Source organism: Octopus sinensis, linkage group LG2 (assembly GCF_006345805.1).
Source record: "Octopus sinensis linkage group LG2, ASM634580v1, whole genome shotgun sequence".
Taxonomy (NCBI): Eukaryota; Metazoa; Mollusca; class Cephalopoda; order Octopoda; family Octopodidae; genus Octopus; species Octopus sinensis.
This window is the reverse complement of record NC_042998.1, coordinates 94,854,261-94,881,372: the sequence shown is the minus strand read 5'-3', so window position 1 is coordinate 94,881,372 and position 27,112 is coordinate 94,854,261. Positions and strand designations below refer to the sequence as shown.

General features: G+C 34.8%; 1 protein-coding gene across 3 annotated transcripts in view; it reads left to right on the top strand.

Moving 5' to 3' along the window:
* The window catches only part of LOC115231275 (LETM1 domain-containing protein 1), a 234,296-nt gene that overhangs the window by 193,310 nt on the left and 13,874 nt on the right, over positions 1-27,112 (top strand). For 2 of the 3 annotated variants that reach the window (XM_036498476.1, XM_029801339.2), the window contains exon 9: positions 17,915-18,048. In XM_036498476.1, coding sequence (XP_036354369.1) covers positions 17,915-18,030 — 116 coding nt within the window. In that variant the 3' untranslated portion in view covers positions 18,031-18,048. Of the gene's footprint in view, positions 1-17,914; positions 18,399-27,112 lie in introns of those variants that run through there. The other variant, XM_036498474.1, reaches the window with a different exon arrangement.

Genomic DNA, 27,112 nt, shown 5'->3' with positions numbered 1-27,112 from the left:
TGTCATTTTAAATGTGATTGCATTCCAACAAGTTATACGTCAGAACCAGTAATATACTGTACAACAATATAAATGTGTGTGTTGTGTGTGTGGAATATCATCATCATCATCATCATTTAACGTCCGTTTTCCGCGCTAGCACGGGTTGGACGGTTTCGACCGGGGTCTGGGGAGCCAGGGGCTGCCCCAGGCTCCAGTCTGGTCTGGCAGTGTTTCTACAGCTGGATGCCCTTCTTAACGCCAACCACTCCGCGAGTGTAGTGGGTGCTTTTTACGTGCCACCTGCATAGGTGCCAGGGGGGTCTGGCATCGGCCACGGTCAGTTGGTGCTTTTTATGTGCCACCTGCACAGAAGCCAGTCGGGGCGGTGCTGGCATCGGCCACGTTCGGATGGTGCTTTTTTATGTGGGGGGAGGGTGCAGAAATATAGGGGAGCACCAGTGGGGAGGGGTGTTCGGAGAAACGATGACAGGTTCTAGACAAGTAGAACGTAGGATATCACGAGAGGGGTAATGCATGGTGAAATAGTGTATTGAAGAGGGGGTTCGAAGAGTAGACATCTATAATGGTGGTGGGAGAAGTGACATCCGGTATAGATGGAGCAAAAATATAGAGATATCCGGTATTGGTGGTGGGGGTGGGCAAGGGCGGGTGCACCGGGAATATGCGAAGGTTGAACTTGACGGGCTGGCTTAAAAATGCTCTTAGCAATGGAAGGGGGGAAAGGAAGAGGGGGGAGGGCAGACAACGTAAAAGAGGGAGAGAGAGAGAGAAGGGAATAGTGGAACCCTGTGAAAATCGGCCGCCATTGAAAAAAAATAAAAAGAAAAAAACCCCTGTATGGAGAAACTTAAATATAAATATCTATTCTGTATTTAGCGAGACACGAAGCCAGAAACCGATGGTCAACAATAACTAATAAATTATACAGAATATGCAATACGAGGTGTAACTGAAAATAATAATAATACTAATAAACAAATTGTCGACTGGGGGTCAAAGGGATAATACTAATACTAATAATAATAATAATAAACAGCTTAACCACTAGAGATCAGACAAATTTGCATGAGAATATTACTGGTACAGATTACAGGATGAATTAGATTAGAAAGATTTTCTTATCTTGGGAACATTTCGTTTTTCGGCCTGACACGGCGAATATGCGAAGGTTGAACTTGATGGGCTGGCTTAAAAATGCTCTTAGCAAAGGAAGGGGGGAAGGAAGAGGGGGGGCAGACAACGTAAAAGAGGGAGAGAGAGAGAGAAGGGAATAGTGGAACCCTGCGAAAATCGGCCGCCATTGAAAAAAAAAAATAAAATACCCCTGTATGGAGAAACTTAAATATAAATATCTATTCTGTATTTAGCGAGACACGAAGCCAGAAACCGATGGTCAACAATAACTAATAAATTATACAGAATATGCAATACGAGGTGAAACTGAAAATAATAATAATAATAATACTAATAAACAAATTGTCGACTGGGGGTCAAAGGGATAATACTAATACTAATAATAATAAACAGCTTAACCACTAGAGATCAGACAAATTTGCATGAGAATATTACTGGTATAGATTACGGGATGAATTAGATTAGAAAGATTTTCTTGGGAACATTTCGTTTTTCGGCCTGACACGGCAAATATGCGAAGGTTGAACTTGACGGGCTGGCTTAAAAATGCTCTTAGCAATGGAAGGGGGGAAAGGAAGAGGGGGGGAGGGCAGACAACGTAAAAGAGGGAGAGAGAGAGAGAAGGGAATAGTGGAACCCCGCGAAAATCGGCCGCCATTGAAAAAAAAAAAAAATCTTTTTCTCTTTTTACTTGTTTCCGTCATTTGACTGCGGCCATGCTGCAGCACCACCTTTAGGCGAGCAAATCAACCCCGAGACTTATTCTTTGTAAGCCCAGTACTTATTCTATCGGTCTCTTTTGCCGAGCTGCTAAGTGACGGGGACCTAAACACACCAGCATCGGTTGTCAAGCAATGCTAGAGGGACAAACACAGACACACAAACATATACACACACATACATATATATATACATATATACGACAGGCTTCTTTCAGTTTCCGTCTACCAAATCCACTCACAAGGCTTTGGTTGGCCCGAGGCTATAGCAGAAGACACTTGCCCAAGATGCCACACAGTGAGACTGAACCCGGAACCATGTGGTTGGTTAGCAAGCTACTCACCACACAACCACTCCTGCGCCTATATATATATATATATATATATATATATATATATATCATCATCATCGTTTAAAGTCTGTTTTCCATGCTGGCATGGGTTGGGCGGTTTGACTGAGGTCTGGAGAGCCAATGGCTGCACCAGGCTCCAATCTGATCTGGCAATGTTTCTACAGTTGGATGCCCTTCCTAATGCCAACCACTCCAAGAGTGTAGTCAGTGCATTTTACGTGCCACCGGCACAGGAGCCAGTCAAGCAGGCCTGGCATTGATCATGTTCAGATGGTGCTTTTTACGTGCCACTGGCATGGGAGCTGGTCAGGCGAACTTGGCATCGACCACATTCAGATATGCTTTTTACGTGCCACTGGCATGCTAGCCAGTCAGCGGGCACTGGCCACAGCTATGATATTGGTTTTACTTAACTCAATAGGTCTTAAGCATATCATATCACCCAACGCATCAGGGGTATTCTTAACAGGGCTGGACATGTGTGGTTGTGATCTCATAAGGTGGTGCTCCAGCCTTGCTGCAGTTAAGTGACTGAAACAAGTAAAAGAATATAGAACTTTTTTTTAAGTTATGTCTTCTAGAATCCCTAACTTTTGATTTGCAAAACTGATGAAATCAGTTGGTTAAATGATATTCCATGAGGTAGCCTACCTGATGATCCATATAACTCAATGTACATGCAAGAAGACTTGTTCCATACACTTTAACATTGGTTAAGTTCTGTTGTATACTACATTGGCACTCTGTTGGTTATAATGATTCAGGTTCCAGTTTATCTGATCAATGGAACAGCCAGCTTGTGAGATTAATGTACAGGTGGGTGAGACGTGTACTCTTAACATAGTTCTCAGAGAGATTCGGCGTAACACAGGATGTGACAAAGCTAGCTTTTTGAAGTACAGGTATAAACTCATGTTTCCCAGCTGATTGAACTGGAGTGATATGAAATAAAGTGTCTTGCGCAAGGACACAACACCATTGGGAATTGAACTCATGACCTTATGATCGTTAGCTGAATACCCTTAGTCACTAAGCCATGTGCCTTCTGTTGTATACTTCTCCTATAAATAAAATTAGCATGAAGAATCTCGATCCAGTTTAATCACTTTCGCTTTTTGATCAGATGTTGTTTCTTAAACTGAAACCTCAGCATATTATTTCAGTAATTTAAAACTTCTCAATATGTATAGCAGTAAAATTATCTCAAACCAAACACCAATCTCTGATTAACAGATGAACCCAAACCATTACTGATAACTTTGATAATGTTCATTTTTTTTTTTCTTTTGTAATCATCATCATCATCGTTTAACGTCCGTTCTCCATGCTAGCATGGGTTGGACGGTTCGACCGGGGATCTGGGAAGCCAGAAGGCTGCACCAGGCTCCAGTCTTATCTGGCAGTGTTTCTACAGCTGGATGCCCTTCCTAACGCCAACCACTCCGTGAGTGTAGTGTAATATTTTCAATATATCACATTTTGGAATATCATAAGAACAAACAGAGCTGAACCAAATACTTCACATTGTTTATACACAGCCTTCAGTCCTTTAATAAGTATTATATTTTTAGTTTCTAACTTAGTAACCTCTGACACAGCATGTATGCATGCATACATGCATTCATCCATCCATCCATCCATACATACATACATACATACATACATACATACATACATCCATCCATACATATATACATACATTCATTCATTCATTCATTCATTCATTCCAAATGTGAATTTGTCTGTGTTAAGTACATCCCAAAGATGGAGCTTTGTATCTTTATTGGAAACTGGCTCCCTCCTCAGTGGAAGATTTATAATAATTAAAAAACAGAAGAGACAAGCATACAAACATACATACATACATGCATACATACATACATACATACATACATACATACATACATACATATGCGTATATGTGTGTGTATGATTAAATCAGGAGATCAATGTTAAATATATTAATATCAAATGTAGAAAAGTAAGTTTTTAAAAATAGAAATATTAATATTTCTAAGTCTCTCTAAAGGAGACTATGGCAGCGGTACTGGATATTAATAGTTATCGCCAAGCTAATATGGCAGTCCAGAAATATAGGATGAATGCTGCCATCAATTAGCTCCAAGATGCCATCACCTCTAGCTAGCTATGTGACACACAAACCTGTGTCCATTATAACCTTTAAACAGGGGAGGTCAACCGCTTCCCCTGAAACTAGTCTGCAGATGCCTGACCTCCCCTGTTCGAAGGTTATGATGGACACAGGTTCATGTGTCACATAGCTAGCTAGAGGTGATGGCCTCTTGGAGCTAATCGATGGCAGCATTTGTCCTATATTTCTGGACTGCCATATTAGCTTGGCAATAACTATTAATAGTAAGTTTTTATTTTATATTAAATATTTTATGAACATTACTATGATGTCAGAATGGTACCTTACTATAATAACAAAATGTGTATCTGGCTTTTCTGAATAGTCAATTGTTTAAATTATAATTCTGTGTTAGTTGTAAAGATTTCCTGTACTTTGTAGATATTTTCATTCTCACATGTTCAGTTGCATCTTTTCTAGTTCAGTTGTGTGTGTGTGTGTGTCCTTAAAAGTGATTTTGGTTTGACCAGTTTAACCCTTTCGTTACTATATTTCTGACCAAAATGTGTTTCAATTAATTTCTAACATAATCATAAATTTAGTCTGGTTTCATTAAACAACTATAACTTTTTTATTTATCAATATATTAACGTGAATTTTGGAAGATTATTTAATGAAATGTTCTCAACCAATTCTATACTATAATTTTTATCACAAAGTGACTCTAATTGCAGGTAGATACAGGTAAATTCAACAAAATATAAAATGATTAAAATTTTGTTCAAACATCGCTATAGAAAATGGGTTATTAGCTAATATTCAATTGGGTATACAACAAAATTTTACGATAGAATTTGTTATTCTGGGTAACTTTCTGATAACCATAATAATATTTATGGCAAAATAGTCTTAATTTCATTTAAGGTTATGGGAAACCACTAAATATCCTTTCTTTCACTTTGTTTACGTTTAGCCTAACGGTTCGTTTCCACCGTAATGATTTCAAATAGGCTCATTCAAAAAAGTAAAAAGAAATAGTCTAAGGCTTTGCTCTTCTGGGAAAGTCTGTGGCTTGGTCCAGTTTCTTCAGAAAAATCACTGAAAGAAACAGTTTTTAAATTTTCACTCCATTCAGGTGCCAATTCATTTTCTTTATCGCTGTCAGAGCTCTCGGATTCACTGTTTTCACTTTCGGAAAATGAAACATCAGATTCATTATCAAATACCACATGCTTTTTTTTTTCAGTCATAGAGTTAGATTTATGAAGGTCTTCAGTAGAAAATCCTTCGAATTCTGACTCGCTGCTTGATATAATGAAATTCGTATCCATTTTTTGTCAGAATTACAAATTTTGAAAACACAATAGGAACAAATTTCGGAAAAAAATCTCCCAAAATTCACAGAATTAAAATTACACTTTGATTTTTGTACAAAACTGTAGTTGAACTCTTTACGAAGTATAATACGTATTTTCACGAATGTACTAAAGAGATTTGCTCTGATATTCTCATTTAAATATGAATAGGTAAATTTGGGCGGTTTGGTCACATTAACCAAAATTTTTTTCGGGCGGTTTGGTAATGAAAGGGTTAAGATGAATTATCCCTTAGGGAGATCTTGATTGATTCAGTTAAGTTTAGCTGTACTCTAGTAGACATATGGAATTTTAAATATATAATACTTGTACTTTATACTGTGTTGTTCTGTTTTAAATTTGTGCCATCGACTTAAACAAGAGCTCTGATAGTTTAACCCTTTAGCATTTAAACTAGCCATAACCAGCCCATATATTTGACCCATTTTTCATTCAAACTGGCCAGATTTGGTCTCTCACACCATCAAAATCTTGAAGCTATGAGATAGTGCATGATAAATTCAAAACAATGTGAATAAATAATTAATACATATGATAATCTGAACACTAAATGTTTCAATCAGTAGTTCTCGATGTTTTGTGGGTCAGTGACCCTTTCATTATACAAAAACCCTGTCCACATGAATTGTTAACAAGGAAAAAACAAACAGCAAATTATTTTCATGAAACAGAAGCTAATTTTGTTTAGGAGTTTATTATTCATATTTCCTTCTATTATCCCATCCCAATATGTGCCTCTTTGTTTGGACTAGTGCCTTCTATGTTAAATTCTTATAAAAATTACTAAAGAAATTATATTGGATCTTAGAGCATCATCAGTCATGTTTCTTACAACAATGATTTTTTGAAAATGTGTTAAAAATATATGCATTGTACTTTCAATATTTTAGAAAAATCTTGACCTTATTCTAAACACCTATCACTCCCTTGACATTTACCAAACCCTTGTGAATTCACAATACCTCTAAGGGAGTAGTACTGCTCAGGTTAAAAACAACTGGTTTAGATAAATACACTAAATGCCTATTTATACTACAAAATAAAGTCATTGTAGATCTGTTCCTTTGTTTTATTCTAAATGAATAATGCAAAAATGTATGTCAATATTTCAGTTTATATCTTGAACATTATTGCAGCTTTGTATCAGAGATGAGGGAATAACATTCAAATGTTCAAAATTAAAATTATAAATATTCTGATAGTTTTGTATTTTGAATGTTGCAATATAGTCCTCTGATATTTAACTCTTTTTTGTTGATTACAAAACCCTCTTATAATGATATATATCTTATACCAAGAGGTTAATGCAATCGTTGTAAAAACTAGTTTTGCATTTAATATCAAATATGAAATGTAATTTAGTAGTTTCATATGATACATTTTACACAATTCTATTTCTTAAAATTAAGCTCTTGTATAATTTGAACCAAATGAAACATTTATGGAAGTACAGTATATATCTAATATTGACTATAAGATAGCCCTCTAGCTAACCCTTTCGTTACCGTATTTTTGTTCAAATACAGTCTTTGTTTCCATTAATGTTTTAAAACAATGAAGAATTTAATGAAATATTATCGTCATTAAGCTAACATGAAATTTTTATGGAATATTTTAATTTAGATTATTTTAGAACTGGAGATTTATAGCATAGAATTAAGAGTGATCTGGGACAAGTTAGAATGTTTATATTACTTTTCCAGAGTGGGCAAGAGTTCAAGCAAAATGAGCAAGCTACATCGCAGGTAAGAGAATAAGTAAAGGAGAATATCTCTGATTTGGGTAATGGAATTAGAACAATATGTCTTCATAGATTTAAGAGTTGTTTTAGAAATCCTAAGAACATTACTGAATATGATAGGCATCTAAAGAAAGCCACAGAACTTGATGATCAAAACATTGTAACTAAAACAACCAAATGAAAACACTAGTCTAAACATGTCTGTGGATAATAAAATATCCTTCATTCAAGACTGTTTTGACTGGTTTATATATTCTAACATCTGGCCATATGGTTAAGAAGCCTGCTTCCTAACCATGTTCAATACCCTGTGCAAGAACTGGGTTTCTGCTACAGCCCTGGAATGACCAAAGCTTTGTGAGTGGATTTGGAGGACAGAAACTGAAAAAAGTTTGTCAGTACATGTGTGTGTGGATCTGTGTGCTTTGATTCATCATAGATTGAGCCAGTATTGTGTGAGTGTCCTATTTCTTAACAGCATACACAATAAACGCAACTCACCACATTTCACATCAATTACTGACCACACAGATGACCTTCATGATAAAACAAACACTGTTCAAAATGAAAGACCACCTGGACATGCAAGGTGGAAGCCCATGGCTATGTGGTTAGGATATTGGACTCATGATCATAAAGTTCTGGTTTCGATTCCTGGGCTGAGCAATGCATTGCTTCTTGAACAAAACATTGCTATAGCATATGCACTTGTCCAAGATACCTTGCTGTTGCAAAACAAACTTCTTAACCACACAGTTATACCACTATATGCATATACACGACTGTACACATTTATGATACCCTAATTCCACTATCCCTCCTATTCAGTTGAGATAAAGAAAAATAAACACACAAAAACAGCAGTTTGCAAAAGCAATGTTCTTGGATTTCTACACTGCATGTCAGAAAGTATACTTTCTCCTACAAGATAGAAACTTGGAATATCTTGGACAGTAGACCCACACACCACAGATATTCTAGATTTGGTCTTACTTAGGCTGAACACCAACCCATCAGAACCTATTACCCAATTCCACTCTCCTAAGAAATAATTTACTTGGAACTCACAAAAAAGATAGCAATGATAAAAATATTAGGAATCTATTTTAAAATCTCATATACTTTCTGATTAATGATAATTATTATCAATAATCTTTTCTACTATAGGCACAAGGCCTGAAATTTTGAGGAAGGACCAAAGTCGATTGACCTTAGAACTTATTTTATCAACCCTGAAAGGATGAAAGACAAAGTCAACTACAATGTAATTTGAACTTAGAACATAAAGACAGACAAAATGCCATTAAATATTTTGTCTGGCATGCTAACAATTCTGCCAGCTCACCACATTATTTATCACTAATAATAATATTAATTTTATACTTTATTACTGAAACAGTGTCAGCAAAATTCATTTTTCAGCTTCAAAATCATCTCATTATAACTTTACTTTCTATATTCTTTTCCTGTATATATCCTAATCATTTTCAGTTGCTTCTGTTAGTGACTCAGTCTTTAGTCTCTTTAGTAGAAAATTCTGAAATAATCACATGAACTTTCTTCTCAAACCAAGCTAGCTAACTTCTGCTGCCACCCAAATGACCCACTAATTCTAAGCTATAAAGGAGAGACACTACTTATTATAATTTTATGGTTAAATCTACAGCCTTCTTCAGCAGAATCTTCCTCGTGTTAGCTGAATTTTAATACAGCTTACGATTGTCTTTCAATATATCATAACAAAGGTATCCTCCAAAGCCACAAAAGACAGAATCATCTGATAAACTTAAAAGAAAGATAACTGAGTTAAATTATTGAATTCCTTCTTGAGTGGCTGGTAGTGTTACATATATATATATACACATACATATACATAATTACACACACACATGCACACATATATTTTTCAATTCTCCAAGTATTTGTTTCTGTTTATTTTTATCTTTCGATAACATCAACGTATAAAGTATACTATCTCAATAACAATCTCTTTTACCTGCAAGCATTGGCAGTAGTTGTATTATTATTGATATATCAAGACTAAGTTATCTGCCTCTAACATCTACTACTACTACTACTGCAACTATCACTGACAGTAAACTGTACTGTAGCTGATGTACCAACACTGACTTTTCAGCTTGTAACTGCCTCTATTCTCCTGATAACCTGTTTTGTAGTTGGTATACCTCAACTATAGCTGCTATATTAACAGAGATCTACTGTATTTTATAGTTGGTCTATTATCAAGTAAATATCTTTACCTCTACTACCAGTATTAGTATTATAGTTAAAATACTGAGTCTTACCTACTAAACAATAGCTAGCATTTAAGATACTACTATTTCTGATACTGTGGCTTATCTAGCTTCTAATACTTTACATTATATCTGAAAGTTTTGTTGCTTTTTAGAACATTTTACAATAACCTAGTGCATAACTTTTTTCTCTCAAAAGAATTTGATATCTGTCGTTGAACATAACTGTCTCTAATTATATTCCAGAAGTCTAGAATTCTGATTTTTTTTGTCCCATTTTAAGTTTCTCTGCAATATGAACAATATGGAATATGTTATCATTTTCTTCATTTAGATTTTTCTTTTTTGGTAAATTAACAACTAGAGGCAAAACTTATTGGTAATGTTTAAGTATATCACTTGCTTAGCACCAAGTTTAGTATTAAACTAATTTACACATGCAGATACCAATTTACACACACAGTTACTAATTTTATTATAGTATCATAGATACTACTTTACATAGAACATGCTTTAATTGTGAAATCCTAGCATGTTACCATCTGAGTACTGAAATATGAAAAGTTTTAAAAAACTAACTTTTCTGTACTATAGATGCTCCTATGGTGCTTTTCAAACTGTTCTCTAACCACGCTTTACTATGTAAATTAAGTTTTTACTATGATGCAATACTTTGGAAATGCCTGTCCTTAAAGCAGGTTTTTGTACAAGAAATCTTTAAAAGTCCTAATGAGAGTTTACAATCAGCTGTAAAAAAAAAATGTTGAAAGCTAATAGTATTTATTGCATAAAGTTGTTTAACTTTTCCATTAACTTAAGCTATTGGGTTCTAAAAGGAAAATTATGAGGCTTATTTACAATACCTTGAAGTTACAAATTATTTATTATGTTGTTATCATGATGTGTAAATAAATAGATCTGGATATGAAGCAAAATGAAATTATAATTAAATTAGCACTTTAACTTATAGACCAATCTTTGTAAACAGTTATAACATCAACTAAAAAAATCCTTGGAGAGGTGAATTTGAAACCAGAGGCCTACCTTTCCAGCCTCATAATTAAAATAACTTCTTATACTATTCTTTTAATCTAATTTTTAAAAGCAAAAGAAGACCTTGTTCATTTCCTGTTGAGATAAATATCCTGAATTTCAACTCAAAGTGATTATCTTGCCATAGCATGAAGTATACTATATTACATACTATCATTACTTTTAGGTAATAGTTATACTTGTTCTTTGCAAGCATTGAGTGCACATGAGGTGTTGCTGAAACAGGGATTCCAAACTTTCAGTTATTCAATTGTATCATTTGCCCTGGAATATTCAACAGTGAATGCTATGAAGAAATGGAATGGTCTGCTCTGATGCTTAATTGTGGAGTTGGTGTGTTTGGTTACTTAGTTCTGAGGTTTGAACTAGTATCAGTCTGGTACTTTTGGTACAAAGTAGTTGTAAAAATCTTAGAAGAGTCTATATCCAGCAAAAGTTTCTTTATTTATTTAAAACATTGATTCTCCACCATTTTTCACCTATGGACTCCTTTGATTCCTGTTTTATTCCACTGAACTTCCTTAGTCATTCACTGTATGTTAAAAAAAAAAAATCATGCTGTATCTTTATAATTAAATATAATTAAATATTATTGGGAATTGTATAAAAAGACAAAGTAGTTTGTGCATTGTAGAAGTATAACCAATTTATTGCAGACTAGCAGTGCATCTCGTCGTTGCCCAGGTGTTATGACCTACAGCTACATTGTCTTATTTGTTCCTTTCTTATGGGCAGAATCGGCACAGCTGATATATAGTGAACTGGATTACTGATGTAATGGAAGTTATTGTTTGTTTAAAAGTGAAGGTGGGATAGGTTTACATGAAAGTGCTTTCTGTTCTTAAGAAGGATCACAAACTATGAATTTGTTTCATCATATAAAAGGAGGTTAATATGATTTTGCCCAGAAATCACATTTTCATAATTTTAATTTTCTCCCATCTCCACCACAATTTCTTGATTTGTGACTTTTTTCGAATTTTTTATTATCCACATAGAACAATATTACGAATCTGGGAAATATATATATTTTTTAAAGGTTAATTTTTCTTCAAGAAACACTCAATGCTCCTTCCCCCACCTTGCCAACACATTTCCAAAAAGCTAAAACTTCTTAATGTTGCAGTTTCATCTGATGTTTCATGCCTGCATAGAATTATACTGAAATAGTAGACATAAAAAAATACCTGACTATCACCAGAAAACCCAGCATGCTAGAAATAACAGGTAAACAACATCATTTCTGAAGAAACTTACCCACTTTCCAAAAAGTTAGAAGTGATACATTGGGAGTTTGTAGCTTTTTGAGTGAGGTGATGGGTAGATGTTTGGGAAGGAGATTTTAGTGTTTCTTTAAGAAAAAAGAAGAAAATTCTTAAAGATTTGTACCGTCTGTTTTTTTCTCCATGGATTACCAAGAAAAAGATTTTGAAAAAAGCAAAAATGAAGAAATTGGATTGGGGAGGGAGAAAATTAAAATATTGTGAATGTGTTTTGGGGGGCAAAATCCTAATCTCCTGTATCAAAAACATAGGAATCGGAAAAAAATTTAGGAAAAAAAATAAGGTAAAGGACAAGATTTCTGGGAAAACTTCCTTTTAAGTTTATATCAAAGTTTTTAAATACGCGCATCACAAACAGAAATTACAGAATACATAAAGGTAATTTCAATAGGACTTGAGTTGTTATTTTGTGCATGCACACAGTAAGAAATAACATAATTCATACAGAAGTTTTACCTAGAGTGTGCATGTGCCAAAGGAAGTTATGTTATGCATTCTTTCGTTTGAAGTAGCAAAGTTGTCAACTCAATCATATGGTCAATCATTTGGATCATATTATTGTTTGTTAATTTCCATAAAATTTTTTTATTTCTTTATGCTTTGAAGAGAGCAGAAATTGAAAGAGAGAAGAAAGTGAAAAGGCAACATTTGCTTTGAAGTGAGAGCAGAAAGTGAAAGATGTATGTACGTGTATTTGAAATGGATGTGTGTGTGTATATGAGTGCATGAGAGAGAGAGAGAGTGAATCAGTCAGTGGGTGAAGGTGTGTGTTGTGTATGTATTTTTTGCATGTATGTGTAAGTGGCACTCTCTCTCACACACACACACACACACATTATCTTTCATATACACGTACGTAAATACATATGCATACATCTTTTTTGTATATATGTGTACATGTGCGTGTGCATGTGAGAGAGAGATTCTTCATAACATAGAGAAATGGATGTTATCATCATCATTTAACATCTGCCTTCCATGCTGGCATGTGTGGGATGGTTTGACAAGAGCTGGCCAGGCAGAAGTCTGCACCAGACTTCTGCAAGTGTTTTGACAGCTGGATGCCCTTCCGAACACCAACCACTCTATAGTGTGGACTGTGTGCTTTTAAGCGACACCTGCACTGACAGGGACAGCAAGACAAAAAAAAATCTCTTTTGAGATGGGAGGGGCCATTGGAGGAGCTGCTCTTGTGTCGGATGATGAAAGGTTATAGTGAGACACAGACAGGTGTCTTGCTGTAGAGAGAGAGAGAGATCAGGAATGAAGACAGAAACAGGTGTGCTACTGCAAAGGAAATACTTAGTTATCCAACCTGAGAGAAGTGTAGGAGAAGGAGAGAGAGAGAGGGGGGGGAGACAGCAGGATAGAGATGGTGGGAAAGGGACGGGGATCCGAATATAAATGGGATGGTTGAGTAAAGGAAGAGAGAGATATACATGGTGACAGGTGCCAGGGCATACCTAGAGGTTCAATCTCCATAATATAAATGGCAAGACATTGTGAAGGAAGCGTGATTAAAGAGTGTGGAGGGGGAGTGAGTGGTGAAAACCCGGGGTATATTTAGAGTCAGTATATTTAGATAGCAATGATACAGAGGAACAGGGCTGTAAGGACAGGATTAGAGAGTGAGAGCTAGATATAGAAGGAGGAAAGGTGAGGAAGAGAAAAGGTGTAGATTGGTTTATTGGGTGAAGGATGTGTGAAACGTTTTCTTGTTATGTGTGGGTGGAACACACAGATCAAGGACTAGCAGAGAGCAATGATACAGTAAGACAGGGTGTGGGTGGTACACAGGCTGGAAGCCAGTGGAGAGCAATGATACAGTGGCACAGGGCCAAGGGGACAGGATTGGGGAGTGGGATGTAAGCCTAATGCATTAAGTGGAAATGTGACAAGAGAAGAGATGTAGAGATGTAGTTTGGTTTGTTGTGGTAGAGTGTGTGAGAAGTTTTCTTGTTAAGTGTGGGTGGGACACACAGCGCTTCTAGAACTCAATTTCGTTGACGTGGTTGAGAACTTCATATCGCCAGACATGTGAATTTATTGTCATTTCCTCTGTGAGGCTCAACTAAGATCGGTCCTTACCACTTCATCCCATGTCTTCCTATATCTCCCACTTCCTTGGGTACTGTCCACTTTCAGTGATTGGCACTTCTTTAACTGTCCTCATTCATACACATTACATGTCCAAAGCAATGTAATCTTCTCTCTTGCATGCTACATCTAATTCCTCTTATGCCGAACTTTTATCTCAATAAATTTGCACTTTACCTTACATGTGCACTGATGTTGCACATCCAACAGAGCATACTACCTTCATTTCTCTCCAGTCTATGCTTGTCTTCTGCATTCAGAGCCCATGTCTCACTACCATGGAGTATAGCCATTTGCATACAAGTATCATATAGTCTACCTTTTACACTCTGAGAGGGAGTCCTTTTGTTGCCAACAGAGGTAATAACTCTCTGAACTTCCTCCACCCAATTCTTATTCTGGAAACAATACTTTCAGAACATCCTCAACCATTGCTAATTTGGTTGCTTAGGTAACAGAAACTATCTACAACCTTAAGAGAGCCTCCTGGGCATTTGAGAGAAACTAAGTCCTGTTTGCTCTTAGTGCTTATTGTTCCTGCACATCTGCCATACACAAAGATGACTTTATCTATCAATCTACCTGTGATTCCACTTGTGTGTCTATCCTACATATTGAGCAGGGCCATTTACTTGACGGAAAGAGAGTATTATCTTCTTTCTTACTAACAACTGTGGTCTTTGCTAGGTTAACTTTAAGGCCCTTTGATTCCAGGTTTTGTTTCCATACCTGGAATTTCTTCTCCAATTCTGCTAAAGATTCTGCAATAAGAACAAGGTCATCAGCATATACCAGTTCCCAAGAGCACCCAGTTTTGAATTCCTTTGTTATGGCCTGAAGGACTATAATAAATAGAGTGAGCTGAGAACCCAGCCCTGGTGAACCCCTATTTGTACACTAAATTCATCACTGTATTCATGGCCGACCCTCACCTTACTGGCAGCACCACTGTAATTGTTTGTACAGCTCTAACAAGCTACTTCTCTACTCCTAACTTTTTTAGGGACCACCATACAACAGAGCGAGGAACTGTTGAAAGCTGAAATTGTTTTGGTTGTGGCTTATTTTAATACAATATTTATGAGTACGTTTTCATAAATGTTTGTCTGAGTAGAATTCTACACATGTGTAAAACATTGGACAAAAGTGAAACATGAGAAACAAATAAAAAAAATTGCCTGAAAATTACCTCAAAATTGTGCAACCCCACCTTGTTTCTGGGGTTATTTTAGTAGTAAAAAAGAGTTGTACCAAATCATAGTTTATTTGGTAGCTTTTATATTGGGTCATCCCATAAATAACGTGGTTTTTTTCACACTTCTTTTATTTTTCAAAATCACGATAAACAAAGTTCTTTTTTAATCTAAAATATACTCTCCATTTTCTTCTATCTGGCAAACTTGCAAGCCCCTCTTCCAAAATTCACTTGTCTGTGACGAAAAATACTTCTCCACTACTGTTCTGACCTCGTCTTCAGAATTCATGTTTTTTCTATCCAAATGATTTTGAAGACTGCAGAATAAATGATAATCAGATGGGACAATGTCTGGCGAATATGGTGTGTAGGGCATCATTTCCCATTCAAACTGCTCCAGCTCTTGGAATGTCATCTTTGCTGTATGTGGTTGAGCATTACCCTGATGAAAGAACACCTTTCATCTTGAAACCAAATATGGTTGTTTTTCTTCTAGCACTGACTTTAATGACTAGCCATAAAGCAAAATATGATAAATATGCCTTTTTGTCACTTCCATTATAACTTTGAAAAAATAACTGTTAAAATTGAACTGTATCCTTCAAAACTTGTCCTAAGAATAAGGGCAAAGTAAAATTACTACCTGCTTTTATAGCAAGTTGATGCAAGTAGTTTATCCTGTTCCCCTCCAACTTTTAGTTCATGTAAATGAAAAAAACCACATTACTGATAGGATGACCCAATATATATAGATAGATGATAAGCAGTTTTCTTTATTATAGTACAGATGTGACTAATTCAGAGAAACATTACTTTCATTATTCAAACATCGTCACTCTCATAATGCAACAGTTTGTAATTTTGGTTCAGATTGAAAGTGTGAAAATATTTTCACTTTATAATGAAACCTGGTCATTGTTGATCAGTGTCTTTCAAATAACTAAAGCTGGTTGTTGAAATAACGTAGAAAATATGTAAATGAAAATAAAGTTTATTTGGTAGCTGGAAAATTACTGAATCCTTTGATACCCCTTGCATCAAAATCGGCATCTCAGTTTTAGAATGCATAAAGAACACACGCGCACACACACACGCATGCACACACACACATGCACACATACAAACTCTCTTTTATATATATATATATATATATATATATATATATATATATATAAATAAATAATAAAATCTAACATCGGCCCCCCAATGACCATATGGATCTTGGCTGTAAACTACTGGTTGTGAACCATAGCTATAGCTGTCTGATTTATACCAAACTTTGATGTTTTATGGCAATGAAATTTGAAAAGTAAAGGTGGAGGGCAAAAAGTAAAGAGTTAGAAAAACTGGATATGATTCATTGGAGTTATAACTCCAATGAATCATATCCAGTTTTTCTAACTCCTTACTTTTTGCCCTCCACAGCGAAAATCTGAGAGGCTAATTAACTGAATATATGATAAGAACATGACAATATGTTAGAAGTGTAGGCTACTGTATGATTCTGTGATATTGCAGCCATGGCCAATGCCAGCGTTGCATGTCCAGCCCATTTAAAAGTACCTTTGATGTGTCAGATGATATGATATGCTTGAGAAGACCTGTTGAGTCAAGTAAATCCAAAATCGTAGCTGTGGCCAGTGCCTCCTGACTGACTCTCATTCTGGTAGCACGTAAAAAGCACCATCTGAATGTGGCCAATGCCAGTGCCCCCTTACTGGCTCCCATGTCGGTGGCACGTAAACTGCACTATCCAAACATGGTCAATGCTAGTGCCCTCTGACTGGCTTCCATGAGGGTGGCATGTAAAAAGCACCCACTACACTCTCAGAATGGTTGGCATCAGGAAGAGCATCCAGCTGAGAAACATTGCTAGATCAGATTGGAGCGTGGTGCAGCCGCTGGCTTTCCAGACCTTTGTTTAAACCGTCCAACCCATGCGAGCATGGAAAGTGAACATTAAACAATGACAATGATACTGATACTATGTAACAATCAGATCTTAGAAAGTTAGGTCTTTCAGAAATACTTGGGGCAAAAAATGTATGGTTCATGTGCAAAACCATTCAGTTGATTGGAGCATACAAAATCACCCACATTAATGATTGCCATCACAATGGCAGTTTGATGATGACAAAGGTTGCAATGTTATTATTGTTGTTCTTCTTGTAGCTTTGGCTCCATTGTTTTACATTAATCAGTGTGTTGACCGTTTAGTATTTAAACCGGCCATATCCGGCCAAAATATTTAATCTGTTTTATGTTCAAACTGACCAGATCCAGGCTCTCACACCTACCCTACAAAGTTATTCTACATTAGGTAATTACACCATCAAGATCTTGTAAATATAAGATAATGCATGATTAATTCAAATCAATGTGAATCAATAAGCATTATGTTTGATAGAATAATCAGAACATTAAAGGGTTAAGAGGAAATTTTCTGTCAGTTGTGGAATCAAAAAATTGGATCCAGGAAACGTCTTACCAACCCTAGTGAACTAAGATTGTAAAACAAACTTTATTTTGTGTGTTATTCTCTAAGTTTATATTGCTTCTAACAACAACAATAATAATAATAATAATAATAATCCTTTTTTCTTTATTTTACAGAAAACAGTCTGTCTTTGCTGCTACATCTTCCTGTATTCTTATCTTACAACCAACCAAGTAATCATTCACTGACCAAACGTAGCTTGCAGTGTGCAGAAAACGAAACAAATAAATAAAATGTTTACTATATATATATATATATATATATACATATATATATATATATTTAAAGGAGAAAAATAAATGAGAGAGATAATGTGTTTTTTTCTATTTTCTACTTTTTTTTTATTTTTTAATTTAGAAAGCAGAAAATTTCTTTGTAAATTTTAAGCTGTTTAGTTAAATGTCTACAGATATCAAATCTAAGTGCTTGACCTCAAGAAGAGAGGTTAAGATTTTTGGATAATGGTAACTTTTTGTTGTAGACAAGTCAAAAGGACGGACACACACACACACACACACACACCACACACATGTATATGTAAATTTCAATGCTTGTAGCTGTTTGTTTTCTATTGTAATAAATTACAAACTGTACTGTGTATTTTTCCCCTCTTTGTTGTCTTTGTAAAAATATATCCAAACATAGTTTAACTAATGGAAACCTTTTTGCTCAGTGAATTAATCATTTTGACCCAACTCATTATCATCATCAAGTTGAGGTTGATGCGAGCAACTTGGGTCATCTTGTTGATCTTTCTTTAGTGGAAACTAAAGCAGTAGCAGCTGATTGTTGCACTTTTCCTTGGAGATCTCCCTTGAATGAACACAATACTCATTTTCAGGGGAGTTAACTAGAGCAACAAGAACTGAAGTCTTTTGCTTAACAACACAATGTGTTGCCCAGTTCATGAATCAAGCCAACACTTCTATGGTTGTGATCACAGCACTCTAACCATTGGGCCACAGTAGCTCACTGATAATTGTTCTATGTGTTTCTTTGATGCTTTAGGTTTCTTAACTCTTTCATCTTCAAAATCATCACCACCTTTATAATAATATCACTGATGATAAAAATCATCATCACCCTCCTCCTCCTCCTCATCATCATCATCATCGTTGTTTTTGTTATGTCGGATGATGGTAGACTACAGCAGATAACAGTAAATAGCAGAACCAGTGAGTTCTTTAATCTGTTTTATGTATATATGAAAAAAAGAAAAAAATTAAATTAAGCAATAGTCTCAAAGACCAGGAAGGTTACCAGACAAATAACAACTAGAAGGAGAATGTGAAAGTTGAAAGTTGAAACACATTTTCTATCAAGTACTATTTCTAATTGTTACTAGACGATGCTTGCTTAGATAAAGAATAGGCGGTAGAAGGAATAACAACTGCTTGTTCATATTGAAATATGCTGCTACAAACTACTGACCATTTCTGTACTTGGAACAGAATCCCAATCAAGTAATAGATTTTAAGGGATTAAGGACATGTTTAATGAGAATGGAAAAAAAAAAAACCAGTGAGAATGGAGTCGGTATCGTGAAGTTATGTAGGAATCAAGATGGCAAGTTTACTTAGCTAGAAGAGGGTAAAAAATAGAGGAGGCTTGCTAATGTTCTGTGCTGTGAGGACGCATGAAGTATTCTGAATTACAAACACCATGTTTATGAGAATCGGGCAGAGAAATATGTTTGAAATGACATTAGGATACAGGCTGACAGGGGCAACAAAAGTTTAAAGGTTTAGCAATGCTTTGATGAGAGATTAATTCTGAAGGTAAATACACTGGGTTGCCAAAAGCCAGGTATAATTATCAGAGATGCCATTTTTAGGTTGCCATATGTTTAACCCTTTAGCATTCAGATTTCTTTGTTTAATGTAATACTTATTTATTCACATTGTTTTGAATTAACCATACCTTATCTTGTAGCTTCAAGATTTCATTTTATTGTTTGTATATTTTTAGAATGACATTTTAGGGTAGAGGTGAGAGTTTGGATCTGGTCAGTTTTAACATAAAATGGAGAATATTTTGGGCCAGATAAAAAAAAATTAAAGGTTAAATAGAAAATTATACACATGAATGCAGTGAAAGTTGGATATCTGTCATGAGTAATTTTGAGGTTATTAAAAGAATCTGGATAAGTCATGAACCAGAGCTACATGAATTTCCTGTAAATTAAGCTTGCTCAGATTAGCATGAGATTGATCCTCCAACCATTTTTATCTTCCATGGCATGTGACAGTTCTTGGTGGCATCTGCTGTTATCTGTTAAGTGATTGATGTACCAGGTACAACATATATATTCACTCATTATTCATTTTATCATACAATAAAAAATGTTTAAGTCTTGATTAATGAAAGTTTACAAGATGATTCTTATATTTATTAACAATATATTACACATATATTTACAATTCAGAGTAACCATCTTTTCTTTCACCATAGCCCTTAATCATCATTTTATAGTTTTATCACCTTGCAGTTCTTTATATCAGCCATTTTCAATGTTACAATTTGTTTGTATCTTGTTTGAGCCACTGTAAAAAGAATGTTAGAAAGCATACATTTGCAACTATTTTTGCAAATAAGAATGTTTTAATTTATGGTTGAAAAATGGGTGAATTCATCATCATCATAATCATCGTCATCACCATCATCGTTTAACATCTGCTTGCCATACTGGCATGGGCTGGATGGTTTAACTAAGGACTGGCAAGCCAGGAGGCTGCACCAGCCTCCAATCTGATCTGTCAAGATTTCTACAGCTGGATGCCCTTCCTAACACCAACCATTCTGAGAGTATAGTGAGTGCTTTTTTATGTGCCACAGGCATGGGGGCCAGTCAGGCAGTACTGGCATTGACCACACTTGAATGGTGCTTTTTACATGCTACCGGCATGGGAGCCAGCCAGGTGGCGCTAGCAATGACCATGCTCAAATGGTGCTTTTTACGTGCCACAAGCATGGGACCAGTCAGGCTGCACTGTCATCGACCATGTTCATATGGTGCTTTTTACGTGCCACTGGCATATTTAAATAATAGATAAATCTATATGCCACACCCAATATGTCTTCACAGAGCTACAAAGATGATTATGGCTATGCTGAGGTGTCCAAAGTTGGGTGTAAGCCTCACTAAATGGTTGTTTCTTGCATTACCAACAGGGTACAGTAAATATGAATTCTTCATTCACTAAATGTGTCTGAAACTTTAGGAAGTTTATTCTATAATCTTCTATTAGTGAGGTGTTCTGTCCAGGACCCATTCAAAATGGTAGGAAGTGTGCACATGTAGCATAGTTTCAGGTTTTATGGTTAGTATCCTGATGGAAGAGTCATAAAGCAGCACAAATCCAACAGTGTGAAGATGACGTTTCTTTTCAGATTCTTCGAGACCTTAGATTTCCATATTGTGTTGAAACTTTGAAGTGCTACCCAAGCTTTGCTGATCTGTAAATTAATATCTGACTCACTAGACACAGTATTGCTGCTGAGGTCTGCTTAGCCTTCTTCTATGTCTCATCTTTGGCTTCCACTTGTGAGAGGCTATCCCTAATCTTTTTAAAGCTGTGACTTCACTAAGTCCCTTCACCACATCACTTTCCAAGTTTAACATATGTAGCAATGTTAGTGCACAGGTAAATAAGCAAATCAATGCTCTCTAGAGTCTGATCTTCCAGCCAGACTTGTTGCTGTTTGCCTCACCAATAATCATAAATTTTTCCTCTTTTCATTGTTGATCAAAAACCAACCTTTCTTTGATAGCATTTTCTTTCCAAGACATTCAAAATGGGATGGCCATAGCTGAAGTGTTTTAATACTGTGTTTAATACATTAAATATCTTAATACATTAAATACTTAATACTTGCTACATTAAACATATATATATACTTATGTGTTTAATATCATAATACATTAAATACTTAATACATTAAATGTCAGTAATTAGTACAAATGCAATACAATGTAATCTCTACCTGAGTGATAAATCCACAATTTTAGATGCATAATCTGTACAGGAGTACTTATCAACAGAAGCACCCATCATATAACTCCCATAAACTTCTCTGGTTAGTAGAAGATATTGAAAATTTCTAAATAATTAATTGATGTATTTAATATTGGACATAGTAGTAGTAAAATTATAGTTATGAAGATAAGAAAAAGCTGAGAGAATTCAGAGTTTTGTTAGATCTCGGAACAATGTATTTCTGTACAAAAGACAGTCTGTATTATATTACAGTCATTCCCTTGAGAATTGAATGAATACTACAACATCCCATTTCCTCTCTAAAACGAATATGTAGTATTTGTAGTATTATTCCTAGAACTGAAACCATAGAGGGTTGTTAACTCTTTGTTTCCTCCATTGAGATGCCATAAAATATGAATCAGTAATGAACAAAAATCACAAATTGACCATACTTAAAACCTTGTGCTTAAGTAAAATAAACCATTCTTATTTTGAAATCAGTAAAGTTCAAATCTCACTGAGGTCAACTTTATCTTCTAGTCTTCCAGTGTTGATAAAAGTACCATTCGAGTACTGGAGTCACTGTCATTGACTAATCCCCTCCCACCAAATTTGTAACTTTGTACCTAAGTTAGAAACAATTATTTTGAGAGCAATGGCATGGCAGCAATAGAGTAATTTAGAGTATTATGTTCTGAGTGAAATTCCCCACCACCACCCCACTGTAGTAGATTAAATAAGTTCCAGTGACATGCTGTTATAGGTTTAGTTATCTCCCCTAGGAATTTGTGGCTTTGTGCTAATTTGGGAAATTCTTATAATTAACGGTTTCAATATTGGGAGGTGCCATGGTGTAGCAGTAATTGTTGTTATAGCTTATCCCCAGGCCAGCACTGTCTTAGATATATCGCCTATGACCTCAATTTTATTTATTTATTTTTGTTTATCAGACAATGTATCTACGACTATACTATTGAGCATGTTTTTGAAGGGTTGGATTTGAGGAATATTTACATGTTAGCTGTAGCCAGTTGAGAGAATGTGTTGAAGCTCCCTTGTTGGTGAGGATGTAAATCCAATACAAAATTCCTGGTTCAATTTTGATTCTTAGTTTAAATTACTTTTGCTTATGGAAAGTATGAAAATCATAATCTCTCAATTCTTTTCTTATGTGCCTTTTGGTATTGTGTGCTTGAGCTTACATGGACCAATAAACTGCAAATATCTAGATACATCAATACTATTTGAACAATACTATAACACCATTTTAAAGGCCTATGTCTTCCACTGGAACCAGACAAATGCAAAATTACAAATACACCAATATAGCTTTGATATTGATTTGCAGACAAAACCTGAATTATGTATTGGGAAACTAATCGCTTTCAGTGAATGCTAGAGTCAAAGAATGATACTACATCAAATGGCCTTTAATGAAGACTTTCCATCATAGAGTTAAACAAAAAAAAATTTGTGTTCATCCATAAAGCTGATGATCTTGGTTAACATTAATTAACATTAATTAGTCAGAAAATTAATTTTAGAACTGGTTTCAAGACAATTACTGAAAGGTCAATGGTTTACTTCCTATCACTGGAACTGTGCTGTCTCTAGTTGAGATGTTAAAGTGTTGACTTTAACCCTTCCTCTGGGTGAAGCTTGGAGAGATAGGGAGACAGGTTCTGTCAAGGTGACTTGTTCATAAAGACCAAGTCTCCAGTGTTGCCTCTATAATCAATGGATTAACACTACAGTCCATAAATAATACAAGATACAAGGCAATTAACCAAGAATTGATTTTCACCTTGCTGAAAGCACTTATTTAATGATAGAAGCAAGTATTGTCAATTAGTTTCGCTTTGTTTTCAGTCATCCTGCACCTAGACAGCAAGGGAAAAAAAGAGGATGAAGACAGGTGATAAGTAATTGTAAAAAGGAAATATTAATATAATCCCATTAGAAAAGGCATAACTGACTCTACTACTCATTTGTATTCTATTAAATTTAAAGGTTTTGTGCTCGTGTAAATAAAAAAAAAATCAATTATTCATATTCCTGTCACACCTTAATATTATCAATACTATGCAAAATCTATTATGTAATTAAAATAGACTAATTCTACATTACTATAGACAATTGATGAAGTAAGTTTTAACTTTATTTCAAATATCACTATCACACAAAGAGGAGAGCTATGTGTTACAACACATGTGATGCAGTAGTTTTCTATCAATACTTCCAACACACAAGTTAGCTAGCTTATATTATATACCTAAGTAACACAGCAGTTCTCTTTCACTGCTTCTACCATAGAATAAGACCAGCAAGTTATATCTTCCTAACACAATTGTTTATCTTCTCCATACACCACACATAAGTTTAAAAGAAACAACAGACTAGTTCTCTATATTTCACTCTTACTGTCCAACATTTAGGTTTATATTTACAATAATGAATTCAACATTTACTGGAATAAAATAAATGCATTTCTTTTATCCAACCATACTCTTAAGTTTCATACCAAACTTCAGGAATCTCATTATATCTTATGTCCAAAGGTATAACCAAATCTGACATTCTTTCACATCAATACTACCAAAGTTGTTGTTACTGTACTATTACATATTTCTGTATTGATTAGAGTATTTCAGTTTTTCGCAGGTTCTATTGTTGATTTCCTGCAATATTCTGTGGTAGATTTTCTTAGATTATTCCAATTACTCTGTATTAATAGTGTACATATTTTAAATAAATTGATTTTATGAAGTTAGTTTTAAATTAACTTAGATAGGAATTATTAATTTAATTAACAAGGTAGTAAAATCTATGATTAATAGGCTTTTCTACATTAAATAATATTGAAGAAAGCTTCTATAATCTCTATAGAGCTGGTGATTTAGTTCGATTCTAGATATGGAAATATATCTTCATGTTTGTAGTTATAGACTATCATGTAGAGTATGCAACCTATCCAATGATACATAGCTCTGCTGCTACCATTGTTGTTTCCAATACTATTCTCACCAAGTCTACTAAAAGCAGAATACAAATTTTCATGGCTGTGATATTTACTTTCAGTTTAAGCTATGAATAAGACTCAGAAACTTAATGACCTCAGAATGATTGAAGAAAACTAACTAAAATTTTAAATTTTCACAGAGGCTTACTTAAAATGACACTGGCATATAACTAAATTTGGATTTTTCTGATAATGAATTTATCTTTTCTTTTTCTCCTTTTCTCTCGCTCTCTTTCTCTCCCCCCCCCTCTCTCTCTCTCGCTTTCTCTTTTAGATTTTGTTTTGAAGTATCACTAAAATAACTAGCTCAGTTTGATATTTCCTGGTGCATTATTTTAGAAAATATCTTAGAAAACTGAAATGGAAATTTTTAAAATAGAAAAGTCCTCACAGAAATACAGAATTAATAGAATTCTGTTTCAGTTCCATGTTTCCAAAAAGGCTATTACAATAGAAAAAAAATACAGTTATAAATTAAGTGAAATAATCTAAATTTTTGTTGTTTCTGTTAATGTAGTTGCTGCTAATGGAGATATTAGTAATTTGAATAATTACAACCATTAAAATTGTTTAGAACCATAGCCATATTCTGATTCCACAATAGATACCAACTTGAAGTCTAAATCTTTGACAGATTCAAATGAAAATATTTTATGGCACTCAAGATCAAAATCTCTAATGGTTAGTAGAAAGATATTCAATCACATTTCTGATTTAAAACTAAAATTATTTTCTCTGCAGTGGATTTTGTCACTAAACTTGATATCATTGTTCAGTTTTTCTAATTTTTTAAATTCATTTTATTCCACTTTACTGTTATATACATATGAAGTTATTGCTCTAGTGTTAATCTTATGGTTCTTACCACAAAAATATACTATTCTGTAAAAGTTTTATAAATTCAATTTATTAATCAATGAAACATATGTAAGTGCATGCCTAGCCAACTAGTTAGAACATGGTTCTAGGTGTGATTCCACCCTTAAACAACTTGGGTAAATGTCTTCCACTGTTATCTTTAGTTTACCAAAACTTGCATGTAGAATTTGGTAAACAGAAATTAATTAGAAGCCAGTTGTCAATAAGGTAATTTTGCAAGTGCTGGTGCTATGATAATATGCACTCAGTACATGTTGAGGTATGAGTGGAAACATCATAGGTTCAAGAAAACACTTAGTCTTGCCTTGTCAAAAACATGACAACCTCTCTAGTGCTGATGCTAAGAAAAAAGTGTACCCAGTTCATTCTGTAAAGTGATTGGAAAATAAACAGAGATATTTCAGGATCAGAACACTTTTATCTTTTGCTTTGTTAAGGACATAACAGCCTCTGTAATGATGGTACCACTATAAAATGCACCCAGTACACTCTGTAATGTGGTTGGTGTTGTGAAGGGAATCTGTTGATGGAAATCATGGCAAAAGGATGATAGATGCGTGATGCATAGTTGAGGAACCATGCCTAGGAGAGCAGTAACCCCAGAGTAAAACTTACTTGAACCTGATGTAAAATGATGACAATATGCATGCATATTTATATTTGTGTATACTACCATAAAGAGCATATCAAGTTATCTCATCCTCTTCCTCTGGCTGAGAATTATTAATGCAGGATCCAACAGCTGGATGTCCTTACTGTTGCCAACCATTACCTGTTTTTTATAATGGTACCTTTTATGCTGCAAGTCTTCGCAAAAAAAAACAACATTGAACTACAGGATGTTTTATTTATGGAAGTAAACATGACATTATCATTGCAAAGATGCATGGAAAGTAAACATTTATTACACACACACACACATGCACACACTCACACATGCACACACACACACACACATATACACTCACAAACATGCACACATACATGAGGTTTTAGATTCTGTGTACCAGTTTCATTGATAAGATGTTGATCAGGCCAAAGCTATACAATCAGTGATACTTGTCCAAGGTGTCACACAGTAGGAGAGAACCCAAAACTACGTGGTTTTGAAGTAAATTCCATATCCACACTACCATACCTGCACCTTCATGTATCATCGAAAAGTAATTCGACCATTCAATAAATACAAATAAATAAAAGAAGTACAAGAGTGAAAAGAAATGGAGTGTAGTCAATAATCATACTAATTGGTACCTCATCATGGCTGGAGTTCAATGTCTGAAACCAGCCAAACAATAAAAGAAAGTATTACGCCATTCATATATATATATATATATATATATATATATATATATATATATATATATATATATATAGTACTAACAGAAAAGAGGAATTTCGGTTGTCCCCACGTGGTGAATTGTAATGTATATAAG